General features: G+C 48.7%; 1 protein-coding gene across 4 annotated transcripts in view; it reads left to right on the top strand.

The window, feature by feature from the left end:
• LOC140411520 (S-adenosylmethionine decarboxylase proenzyme-like) overlaps window positions 1–25,533 on the top strand; it is a 166,876-nt gene that overhangs the window by 30,962 nt on the left and 110,381 nt on the right. For all 4 annotated transcript variants that reach the window (XR_011940853.1, XM_072500615.1, XM_072500610.1 and 1 more), the window contains exons 3-5: window positions 4,352–4,478; window positions 4,793–4,895; window positions 4,975–5,017. Coding sequence is in view for 3 of the 4 variants with exons in the window: in XM_072500615.1 (XP_072356716.1) it covers window positions 4,352–4,478; window positions 4,793–4,895; window positions 4,975–5,017 (273 nt within the window). In the remaining variant the exon portion in view is untranslated. The remainder of the gene's footprint in view (window positions 1–4,351; window positions 4,479–4,792; window positions 4,896–4,974; window positions 5,018–25,533) is intronic.

Here is a 25,533-nt window from a genome sequence, read left to right as displayed (position 1 = left end):
CCAATACATTTTTAATGTTTTGGGCTCACAAGTGAGAGAGTTAATTTGCTCAAAACGTTAAAAACAAACCCTAATTAATTCAATAAATTATCCCAGACAACTGCTGAACACTCAAGTACTTCTTTAAAATCCAGCCTCTCTCTGCACTAAAGATATATTTCATGTGTTGTCAAGCCCAATGATGTAGGACAGTCTTTGGATTAGATTTCACACCACTGAAAATGAAAATGAAATGAAAATCGCTTATTGTCACAAGTAGGCTTCAACTGAAGTTACTGTGAAAAGCCCCTAGTCGCCACATTCCGGCGCCTGTTCGGGGAGGCTGGTACGGGAGGCTGCATTCTGTGATCAGATCTGGACTAATCAATAGAGTTATACTTTTACATCAATGCAAATATTTCTCAATTGAGAATTCTGTAATCTGTAAGACCCTGAAAATTCTAGGGCAGAATACAAAAGTCAAGATCATGGTAACATATAACTACAAATTAAAATTCAAAGGTGCTGCTAGAGGACCTAGGGAACAATAGTAAACAATTAGCATTGCATTTATTATATGTGTGGAAGTGCTTCCAAAGCAGGTGGTCTTCTCCCCGCTCAGTCAGGACAGGCGCAGATTAAGCACTTCATGGATGAAGAAATGCAATATTGACACCAACTCCTGGGAAACCATCACCTTGGACCGAACCAGACAGTGGTCGAGTCTATGGGAAGGATCCCAGAATTTTGATGCTCAATGACGACAAAATTAAGAGGAAAAGTGTAAGTGGTGAAAAGAATACACCATGGCCCGAACTGATAATACTTAACCAGACGTCCCACATGACGACAAATGCTCTACATGCTATAAAGTCTGCAGATCACAATTTGGCCACATCAGCCATCTTCAGACTCATGGATGGCAACCATGCTCACTAGCGAGGGATAGCTGATAATAATAATAGAAATAATATATCAAGGACCACACACCTGAATGCAGAAAACATTCGCAATGGCCCAAAATCAATGAGTTGGCAACTTGAGAAAAATATTTAATTATGTCCTTTCTGCTTTGAATAAAAATATGTAAGAACCAGCAAACAGAGGGTAGGGAATGAGGTAGTTGAGTAAATCTGTAACTGAAGCTCTTTGTACATAGTGTTTCAGTAACATATATACACGTGAACTGTCCATGTTTATATGCATGTATTATATATTTAAATAGATGTATACATGTATGCATGCAAACCGACCATGTTTATTAAAGTGAAACAAAGAGTAAAATACAATGAAAGGATATTTTTTAATAAAGGCAATGAATGACGTGTCAGACTGAATGAAATTATTCTTTGGCCTTGGATTGTGCTCTTCTATATTATAAAACCATGCATCACAATTTGATCACATTAATTAATGTCTTTACAGAAATTACTGATTAATTCACCAGTCTTAAGTTTCTTCAACATTTCCTTCTGTAAGCAGTCCTCCCTCTCTGCAATTGTCTTTCCTTTCTCAAAGGTTAATTCACATCTTGGTTTAAATCAACTGCTGTCTACTTTTGATACAGCTGCCATCAAAAAATATCAGGAATCACAGGCAATGCCATGATATTCTGCTGTGCCAGAGGAGCAGTGGGGTACAGATTCACACCCTCATGTGCCCACACAGTGAGCTCTTGATCTCCGTTGTGCAGTCCACGCGGATGCCGGCAGGCACCAGCTGATTCCCTACAGAAAGGAAATTAAAACAAGAAGGTGATTTACCCCAAACCACAGGGACCTCTGTGTCTAGTGGCTGCGATAGAGAGTGGAGCAACTGGCTGGCCTTGGACAAGGTAATGGTGTGCAAGAAACCACAAAAGGGGAAGGAGTGAAGAAGATAAAATCATTCCAAGAGAAAAATTAGCAGTCCGTGACATTTGAATACATATCATTGAGGAACTCGAGCTTTTTATTCTCATTAACTTAAAAATCTAACACAGAAAATTCACGGCACAATTTCTCTTTAGCACACCTATAAAGCTGTATGTTCTGAAAAATAGAATTATCCTACTTTACGTTACACTGTGATTCTGCCTGGTTTTCAGCATTAATATGAAAAGTTCCAATAAGTTTCAGTTTGACTACAATCAAAACGGGGATAGCAGATTTGTTGCGGTAGTTGGCACAGTCATTAACTGCAGTCTTTATTAAAAATAGATTGAAATATAACCTTGGAAAATTGCATTGCATTTTGACCAACTCAACTTAACTCTCTAATGGGCAACTGTCCAAGGCAGAAAACAACTTCACACTTGGCATGTTAATTTTATATTTTTAATCATAGACAGACCCCAAGCTGTGTGTACAAAATCACAAGGCCATCTGCTGCAGCAGGATGCAAAAGCAGGGTTGTTGCTGACCAGTGCTGGATCTAACAAGGTGAATTCCCCATGAAGGGAACTTTTCCAGTAACTGGAAGGATGACTGCAAGTTTAACGGAGAGAAAACAAGGCACAGGAACAATGTGGAGAAATGGCCCATTTGTCTAAAGCTCTTGGGCTGGATTCTCCAGTTTGCACATTAAGTGCTGACATTGGCGTGGGGACAGTGGTGTTTTGCGCCAGAAAAAATGGCGCAAGTGTAGCACGGTGGCGAGGTCCCAGGTGAGATCCCGGCTCTGGGTCACTGTCCGTGTGGAGTTTGCACATTCTCCCCGTGTTTGCTTAGGTTTCACCCCCAGAACCCAAAGATGTGCAGGGTAGGTGGATTAGCCATGCTAAATTGCCCCTTGGTTGGAACAAATGAATTGGGTACTCTAAATTTATTTAAAAAAAGAAAAACGACGCAATAGCTGCACTGATTCTGGGACCATTGGGGGACTTGCAGTCGCTCCGGTCAAGCTCCTGGCTCCCATGTTCCGGCTGTGGCGGCCGTGCCATGCAACATTGCGCCGGCCGGGCGCAGACCCAGCCAGCCAAATAATGTCCCACTGTAGCCAGCCTCACCACCCCAGACCACACCCCACCAGTGGCCCCAGCCCCGCCAAGGCCCGTGGAACGACCCCCCCCCCGACTGGTGCGCTGGACGAAAAAAAGACCATGAGCGATCCACGCCGTCGGGAACTCGGCCCATCGGGGGCAGAACATCGGGAGAGGGCCTCAGGTGAAGTCCTGAGGCCGTTCCGATGGCGTGTGGTGTACTCCTCGAGTATGCCGCTTTTGAAGGGGCAGAGCATCGCAAAAGCGGTGACCAGAGAATCCTGCCCCTTTTCTTTCTGTTGTTTAAGGGTGCAGAGAGGAATTTTAGGTTGAAATGTTAGGCAGTTATACATTGTTATCCCACTGCATATTTCCAAAGTATTTAATCCTTTTCCGATTAGTCAGTCCGTGTTGATTGGCCAATTTCCATCAAAAATAAGAATCTCAGTAATTACTGGAAGTGTTAATAACAGCAAAGCACATTTGAATACGAACACATGGAAATAAATATGGTGGGACACTGGCTATGTTTGCAATTTCCCAAATGGTGAGATTGTAATCTCTTCACCTGTCGTTCTGAAGAGACCCCGACTGGAAGCTGACACATCCTTGCCGGAAAGGAGGGTAGTGTGCCAGGAAAATAATTACAGGGTCACTCCCAATCATCTCCCCACAGCCCAGCACCAGAAAAAATTATCCGGACGAAAGGAACCTGGGGCGAAATTCTCCGGTATTGGCGCGATGTCCGCCGACCGGTGCCCAAAACGGCGCAAATCAGTCGGGCATCGCGCCGCCCCAAAGGTGCGGAATCCTCCGCATCTTGGGGTGCCGAGCCCCAACCTTAAGGGGCTAGGCCCGCACCGGACTAATTTCCGCCCCGCCAGCTGGCGGAAAAGGCCTTTGGTGCCCCGCCAGCTGGCGCGGAAATGACATCTCCGGGCGGCGCATGCGCGGGAGCATTAGCGGCTGCTCACGGCATCCCTGCGCATGCGCTGTGGAGGGAGTCTCTTCCGCCTCCTCCATGGTGGAGACTGTGGCGAAGGCGGAAGGAAAAGAGTGCCCCCACGGCACAGGCCCGCCCGCGGATCGGTGGGCCCCGATCGCGGGCCAGGCCACCGTGGGGACACCCCCCAGGGCCAGATCGCCCCGCGCCCCCCCCCCCCCAGGACCCCAGAGCCTGCCCGCGCCGCCTTCTCCCACCGGTAAGGTAGGTGGTTTAATCTACGCCGGCGGGACAGGCATTCTACCTCTTTGACTGAGCTTTTGGCCACCTGCACGTATTATTGTCTTACGTGCTTCATGACATTCTTATGAAGCACTTTGGAACATTTCATTATGTCAAAGGCACCAAATAAAGTGAAGTTATTGCTGTGTAAAATAAAGTTGTTCTAATTCCACCTGGTTTCTTGACAGTGAGAGCAGTATGTTCGTATCGAAGCGACGGTACATTTTGAAGACGTGTGGTACCACCCTCTTACTACAGGCAATGGGACCCCTATTGGAACTGGCGCAGAAATACTGTGGTTTCGACATCATTGAGGTAAGGCATAACCAGGGATATTTCAGTTTGTTTTCCTCGCCACACCAAGGAAGGACACAGTGTAAAAAGAAAGGGACAATTATTGTGCAACTCTAGTGATAGGAGGCTGGATTATTATTCAGTCTGCTTTGACTATTCAACAAGCTCCGCCAATCTTTCGTGAACACAGGAAAGCATGAAGTGAGAAATGGCAAAACAGTGTAAATGAGAATATAATGACAGTGAAAAGATTAGACAATTAGAGAGAAGAAGAAAAACAACTCTCAAGCAGTACACAACAGAAATACTTCATGTTTGCACCTTATTCATTCCAGGATATTTTTTACTCCCGCAAAAACTTTATAAAACCAACAAGTCAAGATTACCCTCACAGGAGTTTTGAGGAAGAAGTAGAGTTCTTAGACAAATTGTTTCCAAGTAAGTTGAAAATGTTTTATTTTGCTGCTCTATTTTAAAACTGATTGAAATCCTTAGTTATATTCTGCTCCTATTCCAGATGGTGTGGCCTACTGCATGGGACGCATTCATTCAGACTGCTGGTAGGTTTCACTGAGAACATCGTTTTGTCGAGTGTCTAGATAAAATCATTTAAAACTGTGAGCACCTATTAGAATATAACAAACACTGAACTTATAGCAGCCTGAAACACCTGATTATATTAGTTAGTGTGGTTAGTATTTAGGAGAAATGCATTTATTTGGTATTGCTAAATTGAAATCTTTTTCCAACCAAAATCAGTACCAAACAAACTTAAATGTTTAGCAACTAACAATCTTTGACGAAAATCCCTTTATGGTGGGAGAACCAGAGGTTTAAGTCAGCAAAATAACAAATGTTTCTATTGACTTGGAATGAACATTGAGGGTGGCAATTCCATTTATCCAGATGAGTTCCTAATTGCAAAGTGCCATTGTGGAAAAGTCATGTGGAGACCAAGTGGTTTCTTGAAGATATTCTAGGCTGTTCTCTTGATAACTCGGACACAGTATTTACAGAGAAGATTGGCATAGATCTGGGAGCAATTAGCCTGCCTGCTGTTTGAGCTGGAGGTAGCTGAGATCCAAGATGATTTTGGATGAGGGAATATGATGAAAATCAATAATATGGGGCCGAGTTTTCCGTTCTGGAGATTTAGCGGGGTGACAGATGGAAACGTCATTGTGATTGCAACTGGATGGATTTTCAGGCCAGATCTTCCGTTTTCAGCTCATTAATTATGCATCAGCGCGGAACCCAATACATTTTGTGGTGGGCTGGGCAGGGATTCGTCTGCCCTGCTGTTAGCTCATGAGATTGAAAGCCTTGGCACCTTATTTAAATGGCATCCAGACAAATATTCAGTCACCACATGTCCGGTGAGTTGTGCCGTTCAGGTACTCCATGGTACCGAAACGATCCAAACGCCCCGCTTCATGGTTCAGTAAGGTCTCTCTGGGAATCCTCCTCCAAGTGGTCCAGAAAAGGTGGATGGCCCTCTTTCCAAAGGATGGTAGCAGGTCGGTCACCCACCTGACCACGTTGGCCTGGGATGGGGTCATCAGGTAGGTCAGCATCTCTGGCCACCAAAGTAAAGTCCCCTCTGCAGTGCATTCACGAATGATCTGAATGCTCTCTGCCAGGGGTAATTGTACCTTTTCCTCACTCTAAACGCACAGGGCATTCGCCGGTCCAAGGGTTAGAGTACACAGGGATGTCTCACACCACCAACAGATTGGATATCAGCACTGAATTCCTGCCAGGCACTTTCAGATCCCCATCTCATGTATGGTCCTGCACAAACAACATCTTCATCCCTTCCGAGGGTGGGATCAGCACACTGAGCAGGCATCTATACTTCTGAAATGCTCTTTCATCCACTGTACTCCCAGTCAATCCATCTGTCTTTATGCAGGACAAACTCGCCCATTATCAGTGTGAGGGGGAGGGACAACTCTGGAGGGAGCAGATCAGAGCTGAGGACACTCAATCTCCTGAAGAGCAGGCTGCTGAGCTGGCTGGTGAAGACAGAGATCATTCCTGTGTGGAAGGAGCGATCAGCCCACCAGGCCAGTGAGTGTTCACCCAGTATATATCAGCCACATGTGGAAAATGGCTGTGAGTGATCTATAATGTAGGAGCCTGACTAAGTCAATCACTAATTTCTATTCCAACCACTAGCAAGAAATGGGGGAGGAAGAGTTCCAGCAAGAACCTCAGCCCAACCTCCAGAGCATCTCAGATGATGGTGGTGTGACATGGTGGCGCAGTGGTTAGCACTGTTGCCTCACAGTGCCTGGGACCCAGGTTCAATTCCGACCTTGGGTGACTGTCTGTGTGGAGTTTGCACGTTCTCCCCGTGTCTGCATGGGTTTCCTCCGAGTGCTCCAGTTTCCTCCCACAGTCCAAAGATGTGCAGGTTAGGTGAATTGGCCATGATAAATTGTCCCTTGGTGTCCAAAAATGAGATCAAGGTGTGTTACGGGTGGAGTTTTCTTTCGGAGGGTTGGTGCAGACTAGATGGGCCGAAGGATTCTATGATTTCTATGATGAACATCCATCTGATGGAGACCCATCACTGAGTTCACCTACATCCTCCCACCTGCACAAATGCACACACCTCAGTGGGTCCTAGTTCTAGATTAGGCTCAGGATCACAAACTGGTGATAAAGAGACAGGCAGGGGAGCATCATGTAGGGTTGTCAGAGGCTGTCAACAGGCCGCAATTAAGGATGGAGGAGTCCATCCACATTCTGTCTGATGTTGTGGCTCCGGCATGCGAGTTGGTCGAAGTCTCCATGGGAAAGGTGGTGGCTGCCTGGGAGATCCAAGACCAGCAGAACGCATAGTTCCTATTTGATTTACACTCGGACCCGCGCTCCATCACTCTCGCAATGGCGTTCCAGCAGTGGCTAGGCAAGAAGGGGGCCCACCCCTTGACATCCCTCCAGGTGTCTCTTCTCCTTAAGGAGTCAGTGAGGGGCCCTTGGGCACACAAAGGGAAGAGGAACACCAGCCAGATACCCCGGTGGCATCCACATAGGGTGTCCTGCCACTCCAAATCCCCTCTGCCTGTGACACCATCAGACCCAGCAGGTCACACCAAGGAGGGTTCATCTGCCCAGAGCAGGAGACCCTGAGCAGGCTGAGTCCCATCAGGCCTCAAGTCTCCAAAGGATGCTCACCAAAGTTATCTCAGACAACAACTAGGGCATAGCAGTCAGCAGGCTTCCTCCACCTCTGCTGCTATGTCAGGGCTACACCTGGGCAAAGCAATAGCGTAAGGAAAATTTAAAAGTTGTGAATGCATAATGCTGGTACAGGTGTTCGATCACCGCACATACCTTTCACTTTTGTAAATATATTCCACTTTTATTCCTCTCCAAGTCTCAGGTATTGAATGGCTCGTGGATGTGATGCAATGTCCAATGTTCACTCAAGGGTACCAAATTCGCCCCCTCCCACCTCATCAATTATCTCCCATCTTGTCCCTCAGTTCCATTAAGTCTCAGTCAATGAATCACTTTTGTTCCACATCAGTGACATGAACAAAGGCACATTGTGAAAACAACGGCTGGACAATACACATTTAAACCTTCAATTTCAAACAGACATAATGTGACCTCATGAGAATTGTTCATCAAGGTTAGTGATCATCCTGATGCTGTCGCACTGAAGTCTGCTCTTTGTTGATGTTATAAGTATTTATTGTGACCAACCTTGGAGTGTTTTCACCCAAGTGCACTTTGCAATGGCCTTTATTTCATGACTGTGAGGTTTCGGTAAAAGTATTGTTCATAGTTCAGCACCATAGCCTTCCATGCCTACCTGCAGTGTTATTTTGCCTCCATGTTTAAGGCTGAATGTTATTCCTTTATTAGTTCCCATTCTCCTCATGCTCAATACTGAACGGTAGATGTTGGTTCCACTTGGTGACATTTGAAACATCTATTGGAGGGGAATGACTGTGTGATGCCTGGGTTGTGTGCTCATCCTCATGAAGCTGCCTACTTACATGTGCTTTGCTCATGAATAGCTGGCTAGCGTTGATTTACAGAATCACTCTGTGGGGTAATTGAACACCAATCGATATGAGATTTCATTACATGACTGCAAAAGGTTCAAAGAAAGGATTGGCCTTTTGGAGATGGACAATGTCGAGAATATAATGGGATGAAAGCGATGCTTCGGCAGACCCTCTGAGTACCCATCAGTGTCTACGAAGGGCCTAAATTATCATCGACTGCTGTGTGAAAACTAACTGGGCCACGTCTCTACCAGATGCCAAGACAATGCAGGATGTAAATGTGGCAGCTTCTGATAACCGATGTTAATGAGAGATTGACAAAAATCTAATGATGGTCCTGCTGAACCACTCTCTGTGAGTTTGATGCAAACATAACTCACAGCTTTGCGTCCTTGCTGTCATGTGACAGATCACTGCGCCCTGATGTCCAATGGCATCTTGGGCTCAGTTTCAAAGTGCGACCTCTGTATTAATCATGATGGAGGGATTGTGTTTGGAGAGATGGTGCTGTCTAAATGTAGCTCTGTCTTCCGATGGTCAAGTGCTAACCATTGATGAGTATTTTTCCTCTTTGGGTCACCTTGCAAAGCTGCTGTCACACTGGTATGAGTACATTGGTGTGTCCACTAGTGTTTCAGCTTCTGGAAGGCTGCCATGGCAACTGATCTTTCACATCATGGTTGGACTATGCGTAGACTGCACTCTAATGGAGTGCTGATCTCATTCCACAGCGGTCACTGCTCCCTAGGCTACTGTGCCTTCCAAAGAGGACTCCATCATTAGATGACTTATGCTTCCTCTGTTATTATTTTCAGATTGAAGACCTTTAGTCAAATGCTGATGATTACGAAGTCTAATTGTCTCCCCGGCATCGAAGGTTGAAGAAAACTTAGTTCATACCAAATTGTCTTCACCTTCTTCCTCCTGGAATCTTGTAGCTATGATGCCATCACAGGAATGTCTTCCACATTGAATCCCGCGAGACCGTTCACCCACGCCCTTGGTTTCAGCGACCCCAATGGCCTCCATTCCAGCAAGATCTGTCTCCGGGCTACCAGGGAAGCAAAGGCCAAAACATCGGACTCTCTCACCTCCTGGACTCCCTTTCATCCGACACCCTGAAAATTGCCACTTCTGGTCTCGGGACAACCTTCACCCTTATCTCGGTGAACCACAAGCCTTTCCCTTATATCAACCAAATGACCACACAACCAGTTAGTTAGTTCAAGAGATGATTTATTTACATACACAAGAAACACTTGTCAAGAGGAAGAAGGAGGCTTATGTAAAGATGAGACATGAAGGTTCAGTTAGGGCACTCGAGAGTTACAAGTTAGCAAGGAAGGACCTAAAGAGAGAGCTAAGAAGAGCCAGGAGGGGACATGAGATGTCTTTGGCAGGTAGAATTAGAATATCATAGAATGTTTACAATGCAGAAGGAGGCCATTCGGCCCATCAAGTCTGCACTAGTTCTTGGAAAGAGCACCCTAACCAAGGTCAACACCGCCAACCTATCCCCATAACCCAGTAACCCCACCCAACACTAAGGGCAATTTTGGACACTAAGGGCAATTTATCATGGCCAATCCACCTAACCTGCACATCTTTGGACTGTGGGAGGAAACCGGAGCACCCGGAGGAAACCCACGCACACACGGGGAAGATGTGCAGACTCCGCACAAACAGTGACCCAAGCTGGAATCGAACCTAGGACCCTGGAGCTGTGAAGCAATTGTGCTATCCACAATGCCACCGTGGGAGACCCCTAAAGCTTTCTGTAGATATGTCAGGAATAAACGAATGACTAGAGTAAGATTAGGGCCAGTCAAGGACAGTAGTGGGAAGTTGTGCTTGGAGTCCGAGGAGATAGGAAAGGTGCTAAATGAATATTTTTCGTCAGTATTCACACAGGAAAAAGACAATGTTGTCGAGGAGAATACTGAGATTCAGGCTACTAGACTAGACGGGCTTGAGGTTCATAAGGAGGAGGTGTTAGCAATTCTGGAAAGTGTGAAAATAGATAAGTCCATTGGGCCGGATGGGATTTATCCTAGAATTCTCTGGGAAGCTAGGGAGGAGATTGCTGAGCCTTTGGCTTTGATCTTTAAGTCATCTTTGTCTACAGGAATAGCTCCAGAAGACTGGAGGATAGCAAATGTTGTCCCCTTGTTCAAGAAGGGGAGTAGAGACAACCCCGGTAACTATAGACCAGTGAGCCTTACTTCTGTTGTGGGCAAAATCTTGGAAAGGATTATAAGAGATAGGATGTATAATCATCTGGAAAGGAATAATTTGATTAGAGATAGTCAACAAGGTTTTGTGAAGGGTAGGTCTTGCCTCACAAATCTTATTGAGTTTTTTGGGAAGGTGACCAAACAGGTGGATGGGGGTAAAGCAGTTGATGTGGTGTATATGGATTTCAGTAAAGCGTTTGATAAGGTTCCCCACGGTAGGCTACTGCAGAAAATACGGAGGCATGGGATTCAGGGTGATTTAGCAGTTTGGATCAGAAATTGGCTAGCTGGAAGAAGACAAAGGGTGGTGGTTGATGGGAAATGTTCAGACTGGAGTCCAGTTACTCGTGGTGTACCACAAGGATCTGTTTTGGGGCCACTGCTGTTTGTCATTTTTATAAATGACCTGGAGGAGGGCGTAGAAGGATGGGTGAGTACATTTGCAGATGACACTAAAGTCGGTGGAGTTGTGGACAGTGCGGAAGGATGTTACAAGTCACAGAGGGACATAGATAAGCTGCAGCGCTGGGCTGAAAGGTGGCAAATGGAGTTTAATGGAGAAAAGTGTGAGGTGATTCAATTTGGATGGAATAACAGGAAGACTGAGTACTGGGTTAATGGTAAGATTCTTGGCAGTGTGGATGAGCAGAGAGATCTCGGTGTCCATGTACATAGATCCCTGAAAGTTGCCACCCAGGTTGAGAGAGTTGTTAAGAAGGCGTACGGTGTGTTTGCTTTTATTGGTAGAGGGATTGAGTTTCGGAGCCATGAGGTCATGTTGCAGCTGTACAACACTCTGGTGGGGCCACATTTGGAGTATTGCGTGCAATTCTGGTCGCCGCATTATAGGAAGGATGTGGAAGCATTGGAAAGGGAACAGAGGAGATTTACCAGAATGTTGCCTGGTATGGAGGGATAATCTTATGAGGAAAGGCTGAGGGACTTGAGGCTGTTTTCATTAGAGAGAAGAAGGTTAAGAGGTGAATTAATTGAGGCATACAAGATGATCAGAGGATTGGATAGGGTGGACAGTGTGAGCCTTTTTCCTCGGATGGTGATGTCTAGCACGAGGGGACATAGCTTTAAATTGAGGGGAGATAGATATAGGACAGATGTCAGAGGTAGGTTCTTTACTCAGAGAGTAGTAAGGGCGTGGAATGCCCTGCCTGCAACAGTAGTGGACCCGCCAACGCTAAGGGCATTCAAATGGTCATTGGATAGACATATGGACGATAAGGGAATAGTGTAGATGGGCTTTAGAGTGGTTTCACAGGTCGGCGCAACATCGAGGGCTGAAGGGCCTGTACTGCGCTGTAATGTTCTATGTTCTATGTTCCATATCTCAACATCCAAACACAATATCTACTACGAGTTAAACTACACCTATCAGCTACAATAACCTATACTTAACTTCAGGGCGACCGGCACTGTGCAAATGGATAAAGGCCTTTATCTGGATTTCACTTGGCTGTTTCGAAGAAAGTGGTTCTGTTTCTGCTGGGCTCATCCGTCAGGTAGCGATTGTTGGTCTTGAACTTAACTGGCTGTTCCTGCTGCAATTGGGTGGCACAGGCCAGATCCAAGAGAGAGACAGAACACATGGCTGCACTCTCTTTCATCCCTCTGGGATTTTGTGCTCTTTGGGGTGGTCCTTAAACTTGGACCCAATAGTTCGACAGGGCTCTGATCACTCTCTTCGATTTCGGCCAATAAAGGGGCGGGTGCTGTCGTAGCTGGGCGGGTCCTTAGCGGTCATTGACCTTGGCAGTTGGGCTTTCTGGGCAAGGGAGTGGCGCCGATCAGTCTGTGGCTACCGGCTGCTTCATTGGAGTTCTATTGTCCTGGGAAAATGGGCCATTAAAATGTAAACGAGCGGGGGGTTTCGATCAGGTCTGGTTACCTATGTTTTAGATACACATAGGCTCTGTATCTGTCAGAGTCCTGGGTTGACCATAATTCCCATGGTCCTTTGCAGGTGGCCATCTTAGATGGATACAGCACCTCAGACATCACGTCAGCGAAACCCCGCCAGAATCCCTCCAGTTTCGGAAGGGCCCAGTCCCAGAACATGTGGACATGGTTCACAGATCCCCCCCCCTCGCACCACCCACACCTATCCTCCACCTCCTTAAAACCCTGCTCATTCTGACTACCGTCATGTGAGTACCTTAAATTTGATAATTTAATTAGGGTGAATGAGTATGCATTCACCCTCCTCAAAGCCTCCTCCCATACCTCCCTCCATCTCCCTCCCCAGCTCTTCCTCCTACTTCCTCTTAACCTCTCCTATCAGGGTGCCCTCCCAGTCCATTAACTCCTTGTAGATCTCCAAAACCCTACCATTGCCAACCCCTGTTTTCGACACCACCTTTTCCTTCAACCCCAGGGGCGGCAGGTCGGGAAAGGACGGCACCTGCTTCCTCATATGATCCCAAACCTGTAAGTACTGGAACCCATTCCCGCTGGGCAGCTCATACTCCTCGACCAACCCTCCTAAGCTTGAAAAGCTGCCCCCACGAACAGGTTTCCAAATCACTCAATCCCCGCCCACCACAACCCCAGGAACCCCGCGTCCAGCCCTCCTGGAGCAAGCCTGTGATTCCTGCAAATCGGTGCCCAAACGGAGGCACCCAACAGCCTCAGGTGCTGCCAACACTGCCCCCTCACCCTCAGAGCCGCCACCAGCACCGGGCTTGTGGAGTACCTGGCCGACGAGGACGGCAGAGACGCCGTCAACAGTGCCCTTAAGCTAGTGCCCTTACAGGAGGCTGCCTCCATCCACTCCCACACCGACCCCTCTCCCACTCTCCCACTACCCACCTCCTGACCATGACTGTGTGTGCTGTCCAGTAGTAGTTCATCAAATTTGGCAAGGCCAGCAGACCCCCTCCCCCCCCACGTCCCCTTTCCAACAGCATCTCCTTCACCCGTGGAGCCTTACCCACCCGTACAAATCTCAAAATCAAAGCATTAATCCTCCTAAAAAAGGCCTTTGGAACAAAAATCAGAAAGTTCTGAAACACGAATAAAAACCTCGGGACTACCGTATTCTTCACGGACTGCACCTACCCTGCCAATGGCAACGGGAGCACATCCCACCTCTTAAAATCCCCCTTCATTTGCTCCACCAACCTGGCAAAATTCAATTTGTGTATTTGCTCCCACCCCCGCACCACCAGATACCTGAAACTCACCTGTACCACTTTACAGGGCAGCTCGCCCAACCTCCACTCCTGCCCCCTTACCTAGATTGGAAAGCCCTCACTCTTCCCCATGTTTAACTTATATCCAGAGAACCTTCCAATGGTCTGATATGTAAAGCAACAGATCGTCAGCATATTGCGAGATCCTGTTCAAAATTAAAGATTTTGAGGCCTGCGATAATGTGGGGGGCAGCTCCCCCTTCTCCCTCGCCGCATTAAATGTCCTTACCAGCAGGCACTCCAGATCTCCCAAAAACATTTTATAAAATTCTACCGGGAAGCCATCTGGGCCCAGGGCATTCCCTGCTTGTATTGCTCCCATACCCTCCATCACCTCCACCAGCCCAATGGGTTTTCCCAACACCTCTACCAGGCCCTCCTCCACCTTGGGGAACTCCAATCCGTCCAGAAAGCACCTCATTCACTCCCATCCCGGCAGGGGGCTCCGATTCATATAACCTCTTATAAATATCCATGAAAACCCCATTCACACCACCGGGTCGAAGACCACTCTTCCCCTCTCATCATTCACCTTTCTGGGGTGAACTTCTCCCCCAACGGCGCGATGTCCGCCGACTGGCGCCAAAAACGGCGCCAATCAGACGGGCATCGCGCCAGCCCAAAGGTGCGGAATGCTCCGCATCTTTGGGGGCCGAGCCCCAACATTAAGGGGCTAGGCCGGCGCCGGAGGGATTTCCGCCCCGCCAGCTGTCGGAAATGGCATTTGTTGCCCCGCCAGCTGGCGGAAATGGCGTTTGGTGCCCCGCCAGCTGGCGCGGAAATGTGGCGCATGCGCGGGAGCGTCAGCGGCCGCCGACAGTTTCCCGCGCATGCGCAGTGGGGAGAGTCTCTTCCGCCTCTGCCATGGTGGAGGCCGTGGCGGAGGCGGAAGGGAAAGAGTGCCCCCACGGCACAGGCCCGCCCGCGGATCGGTGGGCCCCGATCGCGGGCCAGGCCACCTTGGGGGCACCCCCAGGGGTCAGATCGCCCCGCGCCCCCCCCAGGACCCCGGAGCCCGCCCACGTCGCCTGGTCCCGCCGGTAAATACCAGCTTTTATTTACGCCGGCGGGACAGGCAATTTCTGGGCGGGTCTTCGGCCCATCCGGGCCGGAGAATTGAGCGGGGGGTCCCGCCAACCGGCGCGGCCCGATTCCCGCCCCCGCCCAATCTCCGGTACCGGAGACTTCGGCGGGGGTGGGGGCGGGATTCACGGCGGCCAACGGCCATTCTCCGACCCGGCGGGGGGTCAGAGAATGACGCCCATGATGTCCCTCACCACCTTCTGCTTCCTCAGTTGATGAGCCAGCATCCTACTCGCCTTCTCCCCATACTCATAGACTGTTCCCCTGGCCTTCCATAACTGCCTTACCCATAGACACCAGCCCAAACTCCATCTGGAGTTTCTGCCGCTCTTTCAATAGCCAGCCTCCAGGGCCTCTGAATACCTCCTATCAACCTGCAGGTTCTCATCCACCAGCCTAGCCATCTCTGCCTGCTCTGTCCTGTCCCTATGTGCCTGTATCAACACTGCCTTAAGCGCCTCCCATAGGCTGGCAGCTGAAATCTCACCCGTATCATTCAGCTCAACATACCCCCGACCCCCGAATGGCAGCCCTCATCTGCTCACACACCACCTCATCCACTAACAACCCCACATCTAACCTCCACTGTGGGCGCTGCCCCCCCCCCAGTCCACTTGCAAGTCCACCCAATGTGCCGCATGGTCCGAAACCATGATCGCCGAACACTCCGAGCGCCAACCACCCCTGCCAGCACAGTCTTATCCATCACAAAGTAATCTGTCTGTGAGTACACCATGTGTACATGGGAGAAGTACGTCAATACCGTCGCCCTCGGTTATAAACCTCCACAGGGCCACCCCCACATGTGCTCTGTAAACCCCTTCACCTCCTTTGCCACCGCCAACACCCTCTCCAACTGCGGACTACACCGGTCCAATCTCGGCTCGATAACCATATTAAAATCCCCCTCCCACCCCCATAATCGATCGATGCTGGCCCAGGTCCGGAATCGTCCCCAACATCCGCCTCATGAACTCAACATCATCCAATTTGGGGCATACAAATTCACCATTCACCACGACCATTGGCATCATCTCCAATTTCCCACCACCATCATGAACCTTCCCCCCACCCCCCGAATCTGCTACTATATTCCCCACCTCAAACCTAGACCCCTTGTCATGCTAAACATCTTTGTGGATTTGGTCCCTCCTCTTTACCACCTATTTCTTCCTGGGGTCCCGTGGCTTTTGACTTCAACGTAACGGTCTTCCTTGAGCTGTACCAATCGGCGATGGCCCCTTCTCTTCAGTCTAATCAAAGCTGTGAACAAGGCAGTGTTACCTGCACTTCTCCTTGTTTCTGTGAATAGATACAATTGAGTTATCAATGGTAGTTCTCATTGAAGCCTCTCCCTCCAGCAATAAGACAATTATGCATTCTCCAGCCTTTGACTTACCCTCAGTCTGCACATCACAAACCAAGGCCATCCCATGCAGGATAATATCATCCTGCAGGATAACAGATGCTGAGCTTTCCCCTCAGGTGTAAATGCAGATTCACAATGAGGGTCTTTGTTGGGGTCGGAAATACCAAGTCCGAGGTCCATCAGTCAGCTGTGTGTTAGTTGTCCTCCGGTGGCCTGGACAATAACTCTGGATACCCTGTCCTCGTACTTTTATCCTGAGTGTAAGCATGGTGCCTTGAACGTCATGACCAGAGAACTGGAGGTTTGCAAGGTCCATGCAGCCTCTGTGCAACAGGTGTGCCAATTGATGTTAAATCCTGACATGCGGACTTCCGGTGACGGGGATGTGCTGAGCAGTCGCACATCAGGTGGCTCTCCTCCCGCAAACCTGCAAAATAGCCACTTTTCACTGGAAAAACGCCTAAAAATTCAACAATTCATCCCCCTGACCTTAGCAGAACAGGGGGGAAAAAGAAAAAAGAAAAAAATGCCTGGCAAAAGCCAGTCCAGGAGCCGAACAGAAACCAGGAGTGGAAAGAGCCTGGAGCAGCAACAAACGGATGAGCCGACCCATGCAGGAAGCTGCGAAACCCGAACTTCGCCGGAGCAAGAGGGCCCGACCAGCCGCGTGCGCATGAAGCCCTCCCTCACTGGGGGTGGATGGGTGCCGTTCCTTTCAAGAGCGCTGAGGGAGCACAGAGACGAGACACAGTTGGACATTCAGGCAGCAGTGAAGGGCGCAGTAGCCAAAGTTCTGGCACACATGCAGCTCGCCCTGGACAAAGCCGAAAAGAGATTGGAGGCCCAGGAGGTGACGATCACAGACCTGGAAAGGGCTGCAACGGACCAACGGACTGTCGCCCTAGAAAATGAGGTGGCGAGGCTGGTTACGACACAGGACAGCCTAAAAGGAAAGGTCGAGGACCAAGATAACCAGTCGAGACGGCAAAAGTTACGAATTGTGGGCCTGCCGGAGGGGATCGAAGGTAGGGACCCCACAGACGATGCGGCCCAAATGCCGGGCAACCTGGTGGGAAGGGAGACCTTCCCCAACCCACAAGAAGTAGACAGGGCACACCGGTCGCTCCGCCCAAAGCCCAAAGCTAGGGACCAGCCAAGGTCAATTATAGCGAAATTGCACCGGTACCAAGACTGGGAGAGAATCCTGCGCTGGGCCAGACAGACCAAGAACTGCACTGGGAAGGACATAAGGTCCGGATATACCAGGACATTGGGGCACACCTGGCCAAGCACTGGGCCGAATTCAACAAGGCAACGGTCGGGCTCTACAAGAGCCGAGCACGATTTGATATGTTGTACCCAGCCAAGCTCTGGGTCACATATCAGGGCAAGGCACACTTCTTTACAGTCCCTGCGGAGGCGGATAAGTTCATCGCAGAGTGCAGGCTGGAAAAACGGCAACAGGGGAAACGATGCGGAGCCCACGGAAAGAAACTGTAATGCTGCAATGGGCTAACTTGGGGGCGTGGGGGAGAAGAAAATAACCTCTCCCCCGCCCCCTACAACCTGTACAACCAACATCAAACCACCAACAAGAGTGATATTTGGGGTTTCAGAGAGGCCGGAGCTCATGGAGAGGAGGAAGCCCAATGCCGTGGCCTTCACCTCTCTGATTGCACGGCGGCGAATTTTGCTGGTGTGGCGGTCGGCATCGCCACCGGGGTAGTGGCTTGGTTGGGTGACCGGTACGGCTTCCTGCAGTTAGAGTAGATAAAGTATGAGTTAAGGGGCTCAGCAGAGGGGGTTTGAGAAAAGGTGGAGGATGTTTGAGGCTGTGTTTGAGGAGTTGTTCGTCGCAGGGGGGTGAGGGGAGGGGGGGAGGGGGGGGGAGGGGGGAGGGGTGGGGGAGGGTGAAAAAGGGGAAAGATCTGTACAGACTGTATAGTTGATTGTTGGGATGTATGCTTCCAGGGGTGTTTATTTGCTGTAACCTGTTTTGATACATGTTTGTAATAAAATACATTTTTTTAAAAACACCACCACTAAAGAGGCCGCTTTACGCGGGAGAAAGTGGCCTCGTTCTGAAAAACGAGGGTAGCAAAAGAGGAAAGGATGAGTGGCATCCAGACAAGTACAGGGTAAGACAGTGGATAGAGCGGGAAGAATTTCAGAGAGCGGGCGAGGAAAGGAAAGACAGTAACTCCTGGGAGGGGAGCCACCACACTAGCAGGATAGCTAGTGCCGGGACCCATGCAAAAGATGGAGGCCAGCAATGGGGACAGCACCTGGCAGGTGGGGGGGGGGTAAAATAATGGGGACAGGGGGGTAAGTGGGGAGAGAAGCAGGCGATAGTGGGAGCAGGCTACGGGAGGGGGGGATGGGACAGGGGGCACAAGGAGACTGGCTCCAGCAGGCCATAGCTGGTGGCTTAGAACAAATTGCCACTGTAAGCAACACCGAGAATGATCCCTGGGCACAAGGAGACCCGGGAGTGCAGGGGCAAAACCATGTGGCGGACGCACAGTTGGCAGGCAATGTTGGATGCCCCCTGGACAAAGGGAAATCCAGAGTGCAGGGGCCCGACCACATGGTGAGAACAGTGACTGTGGCCATTTTGGATGGCCCTCTAACAAAGAGAAACCCCAGAGCGCAGGGGCACATCCACCAAGCGAATATGGTTAATCGAACTGGAGCGGGGGACAAAAACCCCCACTAGGATAGTCAACTGGAATGTCAGCGGACTTAATTGCCCAGTAAAATGATCCAGGGTCTTCACCCACTTGAGGAATATGAAAGCCGACATAGCCTTCCTCCAAGAGACGCACCTGAGGGAGAAGGACCGACTGACCTTCCATTCCTACTACGGGATGAGGGCCAGGGGGGTAACTATTCTAATTAATAAGAAGATGATGTTCACGGTGACAAGGACGGTTACGGACCCAGGGGGACAGTACGTCATGGTCAGTGGTGCCCTAGACGGGGCACCGGTAGTCCTCAATAACACATAAGCTCCCAACTGGGACTACACGGAGTTTATAAAGAAGACCATGGCAGAAATCCCTGACATAGATACGCACCGACTGATCATGGGAGGGGGACATGCGTACAGGACCCATGGACAGATTGGTCAAACCTCAAAAGGGAAAGGACCTCTAGCATGGCAAAGGAACTTGGCCTTTTTATGGAGCAGATGGGGGCGATGGACCCATGGCGATTCACCCACCCAGGGGAGAAGGAGTTCTCCTTCTTCTCCCCAGTGCACAATGTATACTCAAGGAGCGACTTCTTTGTAGTGGGGAAATCGGTGCTTCCAGGGATGGTTAGGGTGGAAGACTCCGCAATTGTAATCTCTGAACACACTTCACATTACATGGATGTGAGGTTGGAGACAGGCAGTGCCCAACACCCCACATGGAGGTTGGACATGGCCTTACTAGCCAATAAGGCCTTCAGCGAGAAAATATACAGGCCACAGACGAATACATAAATAACAACCAGAATGGGGGGATCTCACCCTCCACATACTGGGAGGCGCTAAAGGCTGATCAGGGGAGAAATTATTGCTTTTAAAGCATGAAGAGACAGGGAGGAGAGGGCAGCTAGGCAACAGCTGGTTGACCCCATACTGGTTGTGGACCAGCTATACTCTAAGGCCCCGATTGTAGAGCTCCTGGCGGAGAGGAAAATGCTACAGGATTTTGACCTGATCTCCACGAGGAGAGCGATGCGCCAACCCCACCAGTTAAGGTGGACCCTATATGAGCACGGTGACAAGGCCAGCCCCCTGTTGGCACACCAGCTGAGAAAGCAGGAGATATTCACAGACTGGCTGGCGGGATGCACACTGCCACCCACGCTGGCACAAGCCTCAATTTCGCTAATACCTAAAAAAGACAGACCACACCAGCTGAGAAAGCAGGCAGCCACAAGAGAGATCGCACAAATAAGGGATGGCCGAGGTACACCTGAAATGGACCCAGAAAAGGTCAACGTAGCCTTCGAGGCCTTCCACTAGGGGCTGTACACTTCGGAGCCCCCAGCAGGGGACTTGGGAATGAAGCAGTTCCTTGATGGACTGGACATGCCAGTTCTGGGGACGATAGGAAACTGGGACTGGAAGCACCACTAGAACTGGGAGAGGTCATAGACAGCATTAGCTCCATGCAGGCGGGGAAGGTGCTGGGACCAGCCCGTTTCCCAGCGGACTTTTACAAAACAATCAGGATAGCACTGGCCCTGCACCTGCGGGAGATGTTCACAGACTCGCTGGCGAGGGGCACACTGGACCAACGCTGGCACAAGCCTCAATTTCGCTAATACCTAAAAAAGACCCAACAGAATGCGGATCCAACAGACCCACCTCGCTATTAAACGTGGACGCAAAAATATTGGCCCAGATCCTAGCCAAAAGGCAGGAGGACTGCGTTTCAGAGGTGGTCATCGAGGACCAAACGGCCCTTGACAGCTGACATCGAACATCAGGCACCTGCTGAATGTGATAATCATAGAATCATAGAATTTACAGTGCAGAAGGAGGCCATTCGGCCCATCGAGTCTGCACCGGCTCTTGGAAAGAGCACCCTACCCAAGGTCAACACCGCCACCCTATCCCCATAACCCAGTAACCCCACCCAACACTAAGGGCAATTTTGGATACTAACGGCAATTTATCATGGCCAATCCACCTAACCTGCACATCTTTGGACTGTGGGAGGAAACCGGAGCACCCGGAGGAAACCCACGCACACACGGGGAGGATGTGCAGACTCCGCACAGACAGTTACCCAAGCTGGAATCGAACCTGGGACCCTGGAGCTGTGAAGCAATTGTGCTATCCACAAGGCTACCGTGCTGCCCCTAATGACCACATCCGTGGAGAGAACACCTGAGGTGATCATATCCCTGGACGCAGAAAAGGCCTTCGACAGAGTAGAGTGGAAGTACCTCGTAGAGGTACTGGAGCAGTTCGGGCTCGGAACAGGATTCACCGCCTGGGTGAAACTCCTGTATAACGCCCCCATGGCGAGCGTACGGACAAACATTACCAGCTCTAAGTACTTCCAGCTGCACTGAGGTACAAGGCAGGGTGCCCGTTCTCCCCGCTGTTCTTCGCCTTAGCAATAGAGCCATTAGTGAATGCGTTCAGAACAGCAAAGAAATGGAACAGGATCCGAAGACGAGACAGAGAGCTCTATGCGGATGACCTGCTCCTCTACATCTTGGACTCACAAAGCAGCATGGAAGGAATTATTGCACTCTTGAAAGAGTTTTGAGCCTACTCGGGCTACAAACTCAACATGGGCAAAAGCAAAATCTTCCCGGTGAACCCGCAAGGGGGAGGGGCAGCGCTGGTGGGACTATCGTTTAAACAGGCACGGCAAAAATTCCATTACCTGGGGATTCAAATTGCCCATGACTGGACGGGGGTCCACAAGTGGAATCTGGCCAGTCTGACAGAGGAAGTAAAAAAGGACCTGCAGAGATGGAACACACTCCCACTCTCCTTGGTGGGGAGAGTGCAGACGATCAAAATGAACGTGCTGCCCAGGTAACCCTTCTTACTTAGATCCATCCCGATCTATATCCCCAAGGCCTTTTTCAACTCACTGTACAAACTAATTGTGGTGTTCGTGTGGTGGGGGGGGAGGAAGAATGCAAGAATGCCAAAGAAAGTTCTACAGAGAACGAAATCCAGGAGGGACTAGCCCTCCCAAACCTGCAGTATTACCACTGGGCACCGATAGCAGAAAGCATAAAGGGGTGGATAAAGGAGCTGGAAGCCGAGTGGGTGCGCACAGAGAAGGATTCCTGCAAGGGGACCTCCCTCTGGGCCCTACCCATGTCGGCACTTCCATCCCCACCCAAGAAGTACTCAACCAGCCCAGTCATGGTGGCGGCACTCCAGTCGTGGAACCAACTGCGACAACATTTCGGCCTAACCGAAATGTCCGACAAAGCCCCCATCTGCAACATCCACAGGTTTTCACCTGTGCTTGCAGACGTTCAAAAGGTACCTTCAAAAGGTACCTTACCTTCAAAAGGTAATAATAATAACAATAATCTTTGTTGTCACAAGTAGGCTTACATTAGCACTACAATGAAGTTACTGTGAAAGCAGGACAGGGGGGGACGGGGGATGGGACGCTGATAGGGATCTGTACACAGACGATGGGTAACAACACTGGATGAACTGAGGGAAATATTCCAACAGTGGCAATGAATTCAGGTACCTGCAGCTCAAAACCTCCTACAAAAAGAGACAAGGACATATCACGACTGCCACGACAGTCACTACTAGAGGAATTGCTGGACGCAGACATTTTCGGCAAAGAGAACTGTAGCAACATGTACAGGGGAAGATCAAACAGAAAAAGTACGCAAGGCACAAAGAACAAGCATTGCAGATATCCTCGGCGAGTATAGAAATTACAGGGATGAAACAAAAAAGGAAACCAAAGAGAGGGCATGAATAAAAATTAGCAAGCAAAGTTAAAGAAGACCCAAAGATGTTTTACCAATCTATTAATGATAAAAGATTAGTAAAGGAAAAAGTGGGGCCTATGAGAGATTAAAAAGGGAACGTGTGTGTGGATGCAGAGGCCTTGGGAAAGGTTTTAAATGAATATTTTGTCTCCATGTTTACGAAGGGAAGGAATGATGCAGATAAATTCGTCAGGGAGAAACACTGTGAGATATTGGATGGGATAATTATGAAGAGAGAGAAAATACTCGAAGGGTTGGAATTCTTGAAAGTTGATAAGTCGCCAGGGCCAGATAGATTCCTTATGAGACTACTGAAGGTGGTCAGGGAGAAAATAGCAGATGCTCTGAGGATAAATTTCCAATCCTTACTAGATACAGGGAAGGTACTGGAGAAATGCAAACATAGTTCCATTGTTTAAAAAGGGATTGAAGGAAATGCCAAACAATTATAGGCCAGTTTGCCTCACATTGGTGGTGGGCAAATTAGTAGGATCAATCTTGCGAGATAGGATTAACTGTCACATAGAAAGGCATGGACTATTCAGGGCTAGTCAGCATGGAATCATTAAAGGAAGATCTTGACTCACAAATTTGATTGAATTCTTTGAGGAAATGACAAGAAAGGTTGATGAAGGTAGTTCAGTGGATCTGGTGTACGTGGATTTTAGCATGGCAATTGACAAAGTCCCACATGGCAGATTTGTCAAAAATGTGATGAAAGCCATGGGATATAGGGCAATATGGCAAACTGGATAAAAAGTTGGCTTAGTAACAGGAAACAAAGGGTAATGGTCGATGGCTGCCCTTGCAAATGGAAGGTTATTTCAAGTGGTGTTCCACAGGGCTCGGTGTTGGGCCCCTTACTGCTTGTGTTATATATTAATGATTTGGACTTGAATATGAGGAAATTTGCAGACGACACAAAGGTTGGCTGAGTAGTGGATAGTGTAGAGAATAGCTATGAACTCCAAAATGATATAGATGTGTTGGTGGAATGGACGGTAAAGTGGCAGATGGATATTAACTCAGAGAAGTGTGAGGTCATTCATTTAGGGAGGCCAAACAGTTATAGGCAGTACACAATAAATGGGAATGTATTAGGAGGGTAGATGAAGTGAGAGATCTTGGTGTACAAGTACACAGGTCCCTAAAAGCAGCAGTTAAAATAGACAAGATTGTAAAGAAGGCATATGGAATGCTCTCCTTCATTGGCAGAGGTATAGAATATAAAAGTAAGGATATAATGTTAAAATTGTATAAAACATTGGTGAGGCCACAACTGGAATATTGTGGGCAGTTCTGGTCACCACATTACAGGAAGGACGTTATTGCTCTGAAGAGATTGCAGAGGAGGTTTACAAGAATGTTGCCAGGGCTAGAAAAGTGTAGCCCTGAGGAGAGATTAGATAGGTTGGGGTTATTTTCAATGGACCATGAGGGGTGACTTAATTAAGAAACACAAAATTCTGAGGATAAAATATCAAGTGGACAGGATAGAATTGTTTCCCTTGGCAGTGAATTCTAGAACCAGGGACATAGATTCAAGATAAGTGGCAAAAGGTGTAAAGGGGACATGAGGAAGAACTTTGCTATGCAGAGGGTAGTGGGAGTCTGGAATTCGCTACCTGAGTTGGTGGTGGAGGCAATGACCCTAAAATCTTTTCAAAAGTACCTGGATCTGCACCTCACGTCAGGAAGTGAGTGTCGCCTCTACCCAGCTGGGCAAGAGAGTGGGGATAAAAATCAGCCACTGTCATCATTCTGGATTCCTATTTCGCGATCATTGCTAGATCACGCTCTTGTAAATGTTGGATGAAGCTATTTTGTTGCACATTTGAAAAGTCTACATGAAGAATGATGGGTACCTATGTGATCCTGACATGGAGATTATACACCAGCTAGAGTAATCACTTTGAGAAAGGATGAGAGAACCATTTTCTGGCTCAGTCGGCTTTTTCTACTTTCAATCTGACTCTGCAAAAAAAATTAATTTATATTTTCCTCATTGATGTCACAACATTTCATGATTTTTCAGAAACTCCCGCCACTTGACATTCAGAAACAAATCACACAATCTAAACATGATAAAATACACAATTTTCTTGCAGTTCTAAAGAGTGTAGTTGCTGGAGCCTATAAGCCCCTGCATGGATAGGTATACCGTATTCCCCTTTGTTGAGGGGTCCACAACCAGAGGCTTAGGGTAAGAGATAGGAGGTTCAGAGGGTATTCAAAGGAATGGTTTTCACCCAGAGGATAGTGGGGAACTGGAACTCACTACCTAAAAGGGTAGTGATGTGTTAGGCAGGTTGGTTCGATGTGGACTGCACTCGATGCAGGGAAGCTAGAAACAGACGTCTAACACTGGAGAAGATCCAACACTGTTTTATTCAATGATAGAACTGATATACATATTCAGCTGTGGGTCGACATTATACTGAACTGACTGGAGTCCTTTTCGTAGCCTGACCAGACTTACTAGCTACTGCATGGTGTTTGCACTTGCTAGCTCGTGGACTCTGATTGTCTCAGTGGCTGGGTCCTGAGAGAGTGGGAAACCTAGTGCCCTCTGGCTTTATAGTGGTAGTGTCCTGTCTGGTGATTGGCTGCACTGTGCTGTGTGCTCACTGGTCATCCTGTGTGTCAATCACTGCCTGTCTGCATCTCATTATATACATG

This window comes from Scyliorhinus torazame, chromosome 1 (genome assembly GCF_047496885.1).
Source record: "Scyliorhinus torazame isolate Kashiwa2021f chromosome 1, sScyTor2.1, whole genome shotgun sequence".
NCBI lineage: Eukaryota > Metazoa > Chordata > Chondrichthyes > Carcharhiniformes > Scyliorhinidae > Scyliorhinus > Scyliorhinus torazame.
This window is presented reverse-complemented; position numbering and strand designations above follow the sequence as displayed.